The sequence below is a fragment of the Pangasianodon hypophthalmus genome, chromosome 4, assembly GCF_027358585.1.
Source record: "Pangasianodon hypophthalmus isolate fPanHyp1 chromosome 4, fPanHyp1.pri, whole genome shotgun sequence".
In the NCBI taxonomy this organism is placed as follows: Eukaryota; Metazoa; Chordata; class Actinopteri; order Siluriformes; family Pangasiidae; genus Pangasianodon; species Pangasianodon hypophthalmus.
The window spans coordinates 32,574,667-32,585,421 of NC_069713.1; the positions used below are offsets into that span (position 1 = coordinate 32,574,667).

Sequence of the window (10,755 nt, forward strand, 5' to 3'; positions counted from 1 at the left end):
GTGTGTAAATGTTTGCATAAGCCAGACTAAGTTAAACGTTATCGCTGGATGTACCAAAGTTTCAGAAAACACTGATTTTCTTCATATTCGCGATCACTCTGCTGTAAAGTACCAGATGCACGTTACTGAGTCACGTCTATGCCAATAAAACTATATATAATTATTATTTAACAGCGTAAAAGCTCCTGAAGGACAAATTCAGTGTGAGCCTTTACAGCCTGTCTTCACTTTATATGGCAGCATTTCTTCTTAACTGAATAGCTAGTCTTATTTGTCTTAATTTATCTCACCTTGCTTTCATTTGTTTTTAACATATTTAATAATTCTTTCAATAATTTTATTTATATAAATCAGCTGTGTTTTACAAAATATTCATTAGATTTGTGTGTGCAAATGAAATACTAAAGCTATTTCACCTTAACTGTAATCTGTATATATACTGTATATATATATTAAAAAAAAGTGCAGTAATCCATTTAAATTATATGTTGTGAAGGTTTACATTAGTTAGTTTTAAAACACCTAATTTTACAAATACTCAGGAGCACGACTAGGATATGAATATTTTTCTTAATTTAAAGGATTTTCATGAATATCAAATTTTGTGTAAATGCTCCTTTGAACAATTATTAAATAAATCATTAAAAATGATCATTAAAAGCGACTACAGGGTGCCAAGAATTGCAGCTTGGATAAGGGGAAAGATGTCTCAGTGCTCACCGAAGTGAAGTGCTCTCCCGCGTTAGAGTTTCTCTGCACGCTCACTTCACCGCTCCACGCTCGCACTTGCGTTTATAATGACTATAAGTGTTTAATCAGGTAACTTGTAGGAAAATGCTGTAGCTCCTCATCTTGATATTTTCACACGGCAGTCTGCTTTGCTTTGATCATTATTCATGAAATATGTCCAGACTGCTGTAATTCTGTGTCATCTGTTCATTAGCGTGTACACTAGCCTTATATCATGTACTATCACGCGCTATTACATGTTGGTATCGGAGCACGGTATTGGACCAACACCAATATCAGTCCTGATGCATCCCGAGACAAAACGCACTAGAAATGCAAATGACTCTACCTCACATGCAGATGTTTGAGTATTCAGGAGTAAATCAACAAACAGGTAACCAACACAAGTAGCAAAAACAATTCCACAGTTTATTGTGAGTGTTCTTAACATTGTGTATGTAGTGAGAAGTAATTATGCTCAATATGGCCAGTAGGATGCAAGTGAATAAGCTACTGACTAAACAAATAACATAACTATATACTGCAAAAAAACAAAACAAAAAAGAGACTGTAGTAACTGGGTTACAGTGCAGTGACACAGAGAGAGCACAAATTCAAAAAGTAGCATAACTTCTACATTCCCAGGGTCCAAACTCGTTCCCTATCTGATTCACCTGCACAATTTTTCCAAGTTTAACTGCTGTGTTAGTAGAAATAAATTACCATAATGCACTAAATCAGGCTTTGGGTGCCTAGTCATGCCATTGCTCTCTTAACTGTACTCTTCTGTTACACCCTGAAACCCTCTGAACGTTTTACTTCCTTCCGTCATTCCCACCCTGTTCATCTCTCTAGGCCTTCTGACTCTGGTACTGATGATGGAGCTTGAGTACGTCATCATGAGAGACCCTCTCCCAGCCCTCGCTGTGTACGCGGTAAAGGTTGACTTGGCCACCGCTGTAGGCGTCACGGAAGGTGGCCTGGTAGATGGCGCGGCGGCCAAGATCACAGGCCTCCTCGATGGTCAGGTCGGTGCGGTGGCCGCTGTCGAGGACTCCGTAGGCGTACATAGAACCTGAACCCACAGCAAACATATCGCCACACACACGGTTCCCTTCCGAGTCCACGTAGTAGAGCCCTGAGAGAGACAGAGAGAGAGACAGAGAGAGAGAGACAGAGAGAGAGAGACAGAGAGAGAGAGACAGAGAGAGAGAGACAGAGAGAGAGAGACTGGTATGTTAATGGCACCGTAGCGTCGCTGCCTCACAGCTCCAGGGATCGCTCTATGATCCCGACAGCTGAGACCACAGTCTTCTAATACAAAAACAAACAAAAAAAAAGACCTAGAGCACATCTACTTTCTCCTCAGATTGAACAAGCCTTGGACAAGCTGCTGACACAGCACAGGAGGCTGTACCCGGGCTTGAGATATTGATCTCTCTGAAACACTCAAATTAATTATTGATCCACACCTGAGGATCGGATCTCACTCCGTAACACGACGGAAGAGGAATTATTTCGATATAGCATGAGTAGGGATTTCATAACTGACCCGATTCCCCCCTCACAGGTCAGCGGTAAAGGTTACGGAACATAGACGGAGACACAGGACGCACGGCGCGGCACGTTCTCCAGCGTGAGACACGTACAGCGAGCACAGAGCAGTAACGGTGACTAGCACCCATCTGTGCTCAGCCAGAGCCAAGCTGCAGATGGGGCATTAATGAGTACGAGTCCGTCACACGGTCAACACACAGACAGCAGATGCACGCTGGCCGAAGTCAGACCTCCTGCTCGGAGAACTTTTAGCAAACGTCAGGCAATCGCCAACTATTTAAGGATTGTCTATTACCGTAGGAGTCTTTAAATGTTTTAGCTCAGGAAGGCTTTCAACTGGCAAATTGTGCCATCCGTACGCATCGTTAGCTCAAAACGCTAATCGTTACAGCCCCCTGACTACTTGGAGTAATTTGCCAGACTGGCAAAAAAGAAAAGAAAAAAGAAAAAGACAGCTTTTTTTCATTGCAGAAAGGCATGAAGACTCATCAGGAGAGCTGCGTAAGAGCACTTCAGCATACAGCCACAGATAAAACCATACATCTCCACATTTCCCACACACCTGAAGTCATTTCACAACAAAGGCAGCCTGCTGTCAGTCTCTCTGCATAATGGCTGTGTGTGTGTGTGTGTGTGTGTGTGCAGGAGGAATGAGGTGGGGGGGCAAGGTGACGCAACCAGCCAACAATACGCTCCGACGCTGCATGGAGAGGAAGCGAGGTGACGTGAACGGCTGACAAAAAGCACCTGAATTTGTGAGGCCTGGTAAAGGTAAACAGAAGCCTGGAGTGTTTCGTGGGTCTCAGCCTTTTTTTCATCAGCCAGGTGACGAGCTCTTAGGGGTCGAGTTCTTTCTGCCTTCCTATAAACTTTACATGAACGATCCCTAACTTGGTTTCTAAAACACTGCACACAATCTCTGTCACATCTGGATTCATTTTTGAATCTGTACTGGGACTAAAATGACAGGAAGAAGTGAAGTAGACATCTGCGTTGATGTTAAACGACCCTTCCTGTAAACTGAGACTGAATGAAGACGTAAATGTTGTTTAAACCAAATCGATCACGTCTTGTTTAAGAGACAGCCTCCGCCATTGAAGATTTTACACAATCATTATTTCCCAATTGACTGGCAGATTAACTGTGTGTCTATCAGGGAAAAAAAAGACTGTTTTAAGAGTCACTAGAGCTCTGCATAAACCCTATCGATCCAGCCAATCGGATTATACACACGACCCAATTGTCTTCTTAGAGAACCAGCGTCCATCATAATGCAACACGACGGTCAGAGCCGCATTGATTTCCGTTACAGTGCCGTAGCGCAGGGCCTCGTTAAACACGTCGACTGCGTGATCGCTCGCTCTCTCGGGGACTGACTGGCTTATTGCCCCTGAATCTCTGAGATACGAGGATTGTTACACGAGGACAGGAAGAAGCATCGCCATCTGGTGATAAAACAGCAAAATAAATCATGATCACGCTGGAAAGGACGGTTTGTTTCTATTCTAAGATCACGAACGGATTTTCTCCTGAGCTGTTTTATCTGATGTTTTAAATTACAACATGATTTCTGTTCCAATCATAAACCAAAGGCAAGCGACAACTTTGATTCAAACAGAATTATCGAAAGAAAATAATCATCAGCCATGAGAACAACCTCAACTCTGATTAAAAAAAAAAAAAAAAAAAGAAAGAAAAAAGGACAGGTTCATTTCAAGACACAGTTTTGTGTGTATTTTGTGTGAATGGAAACTATACAAAGGTTTCAGGTGAAAGCTAAAGACGCAGGAATGGACTGTAGTGTGGCATAGTTATGTTTCATCATCACATTATTTCACTGCCGAGGCTGTAGTGTAAAGCACGTGTTGTTTTTTTGGCTCTAACAAAACTGTTTCGTTTCCATTTGAAGTCCATCGTGTATTGAATCAGGTGTCTGAAAGGCGTGGTAGTTACCTGGCCCCCTCTTGTCCCAGCCGCAGACCATGGTGCCCATGCTCAGACCCATGCCTTTGTACTGGTACACCATGTTAGCCAGCAGTTTGGAGGCGGCCGCGACTGAAATGCGCTCCTTGTTGCGCAGCTCGTAGATGCGGCACTGCCTCGCCAGCAGACGCTCCCAGAAACTGCAGTCAGCAGCTCCGCCTGCCATGGTGCCCAGCAGATACGGGTTGATCTCGATGACCTTCTTCACTGTCTGAGACGCGATGTACGACCCAGCTGTCGCCCGGGAGTCCACTGCCACGATGACGCCGTGCTGAAACTGAGAGAAACCAAAAAACTCAACACGCGATTTTTACACATTAAACAAGTCAGGAACATACACAAAAAAAAAAAGAAAAGAAAAAACTTTTACACAGGATTAATAGTTGCACTTCATGCTTTTAACCACTAGATGTTACTAAAACACTAACACTACAAGACACTTATAAATGTGTGTGATAAAAGTGGTGGCTCAGTGGTTAAGGCTCTGGGTTGCCGATCAGAAGGTTGTGGGTTCAAGCCCCAGCAATACAGAGCTGCCACTGTTGGCCCTTGAGCGAGGCCCTTAACCCTCTCTGCTCCAGGGCGCTGTATCACGGCTGACCCTGTGCTCTGACCGCAGCTTCTTAACAAGCTGGGATACGCGAAGAAAAGAATTTCATTTTGCTGTAATGTATATGTGACAAATAAACACTTCTGCCTCTGCTAAAGATTCCTTTAGTGAAACATGGGCCGCAGGACAAAACCCTAAGGGTCCACTTAAGGAACCTTCCAGCTGTCTTTAAGTATTTCACCTTTAATTGCTTAAGTGCTTGCTTAATTAATTGTAATTAATTAATTACAAGGTCCTTAGTAACCATTTCACTCTAAAAAATAATAAGGGATCAAAACAGGTCCCTTAAATCATCTGCTGAACTCAAATTCAGCTGATTTCAGGTTAAGAGCAGGAAAATTGATTTTAGACATGTACAGAATTATCATACAGCATATCGCATTATTTAATAAGTTATCACAATTTTCGTCAATAATGCACAGCATCAACAAAGTGCATTATTATTATTATCATTACTACTACTACTATTATTATTATTATTGTTATTATTATTGTTTTTATGGTTGAGTGTGTTGAAAAAAAGACAACTTTTAAAATGTTTAAGGCAAAAAAAAAAAAAGATTTACTAAATAAACATTTAAAACCTTTTTTCCTGTGAAAGTATTTAAGTGTTTAGTCTTTTATTCAGGGTTAAGGTGATGTTTTGAATCCTAAAATGGCTCCCTGCTGAATCTAAGTGCACTAGATAGTGCACAAGTAGGCAAGACTTCATACTGCACTAGGTAGTGCACTGAAGTAGGGAACACGAAGCCATTGAGGATTAAACCCGACAGTAATAAGGCTAATATGGCAACAAAGCGTATGAACAGTACCACTGTACACAAATGAGATATAAAATATTAAATGTAATGTAATGAATAGTTACAGCTAGCTCACTCCAGCTCCACACTAAAACTCACTTTAAACGCTAAAGTAGTTGTTCCGTGAAGAAACTCAATTTTTCTCTCAATTCCATCTTCTTCTCCTTCAAAAGGGCTCAGTGCGAAATTGAGACGCTCTCCTGAAGCTTCACCGACGCCGAGATCTGCATCGTTAAAGCCACAGCCGAATGGAAAAGACTGTTCAAAATCCGCACACTCACTCTTCAGCACATCAGCCAGCGCCATCTTTACAAATATCACCAGCTCTCCTCCCTTTCTTCTTCTTCTACTTCCGCCGGAACTCGCGTGCACTCACAATGGAGCAGGCGCCATCTTGTTTACAGCGCCATCTTGTTTACAGCGCCATCTAGCGTTATGGAGGAATGAAAAAACAATTTCTTGTGTTAGTCAAGGATATGAAAGTGTTTTTTTGGTTTTTTTTAATAATAATAAAAATTAAGAACATAAGTAACTAAAATACAATACGATAAAATAAAAAATAAATATAAAAATAATAAATTAAAACAGAAATGTAGTAGATTTTACATTTCCAAACCAAAATCCTCCAATAAGGAATACAAATTTTTAGCTTTTTTTTAATTATTATTTTGATTTTTCACCTCTCTCAATGTCTACAAATATATTGAAAAAATCCTCTTTAAAAAACAAGTAATCAGGAAGGACTTTTGAAAAAATTTACATTGTGTATGTAAAATTTCAACAAAGACAATAAATTATTCACTGTAACTCTATACACTGTACAGCTCTGTATATTTGCTTTTTTTAATATTCTATTTATGTATATTCATGTTCTATACATTATTCCTCTACTGAGTGTTTTAATTGTTCTTTTACTAATTCCATCACTGGAATTGGGATACTTTTAATAATTTTGTCATAAACTTTAAGGGGGCAGGACATTAAAGTTATTTGATGATTTTTAATTTTTTTTATAACCTTGAAGGGTGCAACGGTTTGCACAATAGACTTTAATAAGGTTGTATTTTTAAAATATCCCATCTAGTTTAAAATCTTAACTTGGATCACAACTATGTTATGGTATTTTGTCTAATCACGGTCTTAAAACCCGGAAGTGAGTTAGCATTTTTGCACTTCCGGTTATAATTCCATCGTCCCGAAATCAATGGGTTTTTGGTTAAATGCCTGATATAAGGTCTGTGGTTAACACAAGCTCAAGATATTTTCAAGTTTTATTCTACGAGATAAAATACATCAGTAATATCTCGCTTGTGGTTTTTTAAGCTTTTGTGTGTCTTGAAAAAGGTGGTTGCTCACAAGTGGCTAAAGGGGACTACAGAGGTTGTCGCGGACATTAAACGTCATCACGCCGAACAGGAAAACTCATCAACTACACCGAATTTTCTCCAAAATAATGCAACATGGACGCATTCCCAAAAAACAAGGTGGGGGCAGAGTCATCCACAAAAAGAACCCAGTGGATCCTTATCAGGGAGCATGTTTTTAAAATTAAGATTGAAAGAGCTGTGGGAAGCTTAGTGGTGGTGACGTTGAAATCATGCGACCGTAGTGTAGTTCGTTTGTAGCCTCAGTTTAGCTTTTTACTTCTGGCAATTGTATTTAGGCTTCAAAATTCATAAAAGTTGTGTTCATTTGTGAAGATTATGTTCATGAACAAAACTTGTGAGAATCATAAACTTTTGTTGGTCACAGAGCTTTTTTTTCTGCAATAATCCAAAAGCCAATGGAAAAATCCTATTATGCTATTTCAAAACGGAAATACGTCATAGCTCTGAGTGCAAACAGCCCATTAATATGTCCTACAGCAGTTTAGCAATTCATTCCCTCTTCATAAAACTTTAAAACTGTATATTCAAATATCTGAGGTGTCTTTAGTGATTCAGGTGCTAGTTTGTGCTGTATTTTTGCTATTCCTGTGACAAGTTAGCATGTCTGCCACGCTATTGTGACATAACTAGCGTAGTTTGACGTTTAGTAGAAGAAAAATATCAATGATTTCAAATATATAGGATTTTAAAAGGGAGCTTCTTTTCTCACTCACCATTGTCCAGTGACGTTGAACTTCACGTTAAAGAGAAATCCAGTGTAGGAGTAGAGGAGGCAGCAAAACGCCCGATTAAACGTTCCAGGAAACGATCCCGCTCTGTTCGACGCAGTTCGCATGAGACTCGGTTCTTGGTTCGGCTAGTTAGCGATGTACGAGATAATGAATCTGATATGTGTGTGTAAAGATGAAGTGGTGAGAGAGCTGGACAGGCTAAAAGATTAAAGCTCTGCTGCATCGATCTCTAGGTAGAGATGAAGTGAGGGCTCATGCTAATGCTCGGTAGCGGAAACTAACTGTAGTCAGTGTTATAGATTTAACAAGCTAATATGTCTGTATGTTGACTGATCTAAAAAAAAATACTAGTATACACAACATACCTCATTTAAAAGTAAATAAGTGCTACATGAAGCTGTGAGCGGCGATTTGAGTCACATGATGAACTTGGGGTTTGAGGAGACATTCCCAGCAGGAATTCCGAGTTGAGGATCCGTTTTCTTTGGTTCGAAAATCCGGAGTTATGAGTTTTACTCGAACACGGCATTATTCCTACTGGCACTACTATCAACAGGTAGTCGAACAGCATTGTGGGTAATGTATGAAAATCTGTTAAGTGAAAATAGACCGACGTATCAATGAAAGAAGTTTAAACTAAAAAAAAGTTTATTACTTTGTGATAAAAATAAATCTTGGACGCCACTGATGATCACAGTAGTGTCAAATCATTCAGGGTAGCTTTTTCCTTTAAGTTGATCCCCTCACTCGTTCTTTTATTTTTTATTCTTTCTTAGCTGCGTAACTTTCTTCTTAGTTCTGCATCTCCATCCTGAGGTAGTAAAGAGGACCAGGTCTACATTGTCCCTGTGAGTGTCTATAAACTGCCTCCATGGCCAGTGCCAGAGCTTTATCCGCTCTCATCTTTCACCATCATCCAGAGCAGAGACTCCTGAAATCAACAGCAAGATAATCACTGCACATGTGATACACCCTGGGGCCAAACTGTCTGCTAGTAACGCTTTCAAACCCACAGATGGTCTTGATTTGAGCTTGGGTGGGATAGAATCCAGCTAGATTCCCTGGAGATGCTGTCTTGTTGTCAGGTGTCTGCCTTAAGTGCTTGAGTTGTTGGTTTGATACAATCTGATTCACCTGATAGCAAAGGGTCAGGTGTACTTGAATACATCCAGTCTTTCCTTTTCATATTGCTTTGCGTGATTTCCATCTTTGCCATTGTATGCTCTCCGTCCAAGTCCCACACACACACACATCAGTGACTTTCCGCCGAGCGAGAGTCCGAGTGCCAGCTGCTGATATTCCACCACCGTGGAACACAAACTGTAATGTGGTGGTACTATGGGCCTGAAGGACAGGATATTTGGTGGAAGCTTCTCATTTCTTAATTCACGCCACCTCATTTTCTTATCTTGCTTCTTAGCTCCTCTGTCTAAGGAAGAGAAGAAAGGATGCAAGAAAAGGAGATGAAGACGGGACAGATGAAAATGATTTCCACACAGGAAGCACCTGTGTATCGTTGCTCCAAAACCCTCTTCTCCCCTCGTTCCTCGATTCCTCTAAGAATGGCAGACTTGATATCCATTGACATAAATGGGCTGAAGGACGTAGAATCAAGGAATCAACCAGCTTCAGTTTGAGATTTAAGATGTACCCAAGGTTGGACAGAAAAGAAAATGTCTGCTGTTGAAGGTTTTGTTGAGAAAGCGAAGAGGAATTCCTTCATTATTCTCAAACATTGGTTTCCTCTTAGTTCCTAAATATGTACTTAAGATGGTATCAGCAGAAAAAATGGAGTTCTCCTTCCATCTTGAAAAATGAGTGGTCTCCTCAGATATCCATCAGACATTCATTGTGGCTCAATAAAATAAAACTCTCTTCAGAACACACCTACTCACCCAGACACCTCTTACACACTCAGTGTGTGTGTCTCTCTCTCTCTCTCTCTCTTTCTTTCTCACACACACACACACACACACACACACACACACACACACACACACACACACTTAAACATAGCTAAATGACTAACTCCTTAACACCTAACCAAAAGGAAATCTTTTTGCTGTTTTAGCATTAAGATTACATTCTTGTAATTCACACACACACACACACACACAATATGCTTCCACTGTGACATTTGATATTGTGCTTGGTAGCAACTGATGCTCCTCAGAGAAGCGACTCTTGCAAGTGAAAATAAAATGCTGACCATGTATTTTACTGTAAACTTACTTGATTGGTCTGTCGCTCACATTTACGCTACACTTAGCCTCAAAATATTCCCACATAGTCACATTTTGCTCTACAGTTTTTTATTGTGTTATCAACATAAACTTCCTCGATTGATTTTCTTGATTCCTTGATAATCTCTCATCCTAGGACTTTGTCAGCCAATCCAGCAGAAACATCTTTAACCAGATGAAGTGGCGATTAAAAGCAGCTTATTCCTAGATCTTAGGGACAAATTACCATTTGAGCAAGTAAAATCGAATGTGTTAGGGTTTAAAAAGTGCCGTGCATCCATCAGAGAGAGAGATCAGAACATAATGAGAGAATAGTTTTATACATGTAACACTTTTTTTTTATTTATATAGCACTTTTAACAATTTTCATAAAGCAGCTTTACTGAAATAATATATAGATATAAATTTAGATCCCAAATGAGCAGGCAAAAGCGGCGAGGAAAATCTCCCTGACATGACATCAGGAAGAAACCTTGAGAGGAACCAGACTCAAAAGGGAACCCATTCTCATCTGGGTGACACCGGATAGTGTGTGTATGCTGTAAAGTCTTCCAGGGCTGAGTGTGTTTAAAGGATGTTCAGTCTGAGAATTAGGGCCTTGTATGATTTCAGCAAAGTTTTCAGCTTTTTTGTTTGTTTGTTTTTTAGCTTTAACAGTATCTGAGTGAAGTTATCTGCTGAAGAACGGGCGACACTTGGCTGAGACCATCTACA

The 10,755-nt window shown here is 40.3% G+C and overlaps 1 protein-coding gene across 1 annotated transcript; it reads right to left on the minus strand.

The window, feature by feature from the left end:
* Positions 1-1,137: 1,137 nt before the first annotated feature.
* psmb5 (proteasome 20S subunit beta 5) lies at positions 1,138-6,030 on the minus strand. The gene is made up of 3 exons (XM_026936953.3): positions 5,779-6,030; positions 4,240-4,546; positions 1,138-1,867 (listed from the first exon to the last, which is right to left on the minus strand). The coding sequence occupies exons 1-3, from the start codon at positions 5,983-5,985 to the stop codon at positions 1,581-1,583; spliced, it is 801 nt and encodes a 266-aa protein (XP_026792754.1). The 5' UTR covers positions 5,986-6,030; the 3' UTR covers positions 1,138-1,580.
* Positions 6,031-10,755: the final 4,725 nt, after the last annotated feature.

What these genes read in the sequence shown, in the direction of transcription:
- psmb5 (XM_026936953.3), bottom strand. Translation starts at nt 5,985, where the DNA reads ATGGCGCTGGCTGATGTGCTGAAGAGTGAGTGTGCGGATTTTGAACAG. An exon ending in CAACTACTTTAGCGTTTAAA is followed by an intron (nt 4,547 to 5,778) that starts GTGAGTTTTAGT and finishes GGTTTCTCTCAG; the next exon opens with TTTCAGCACGGCGTCATCGT. An exon ending in CTGGGACAAGAGGGGGCCAG is followed by an intron (nt 1,868 to 4,239) that starts GTAACTACCACG and finishes TGTCTCTCTCAG; the next exon opens with GGCTCTACTACGTGGACTCG.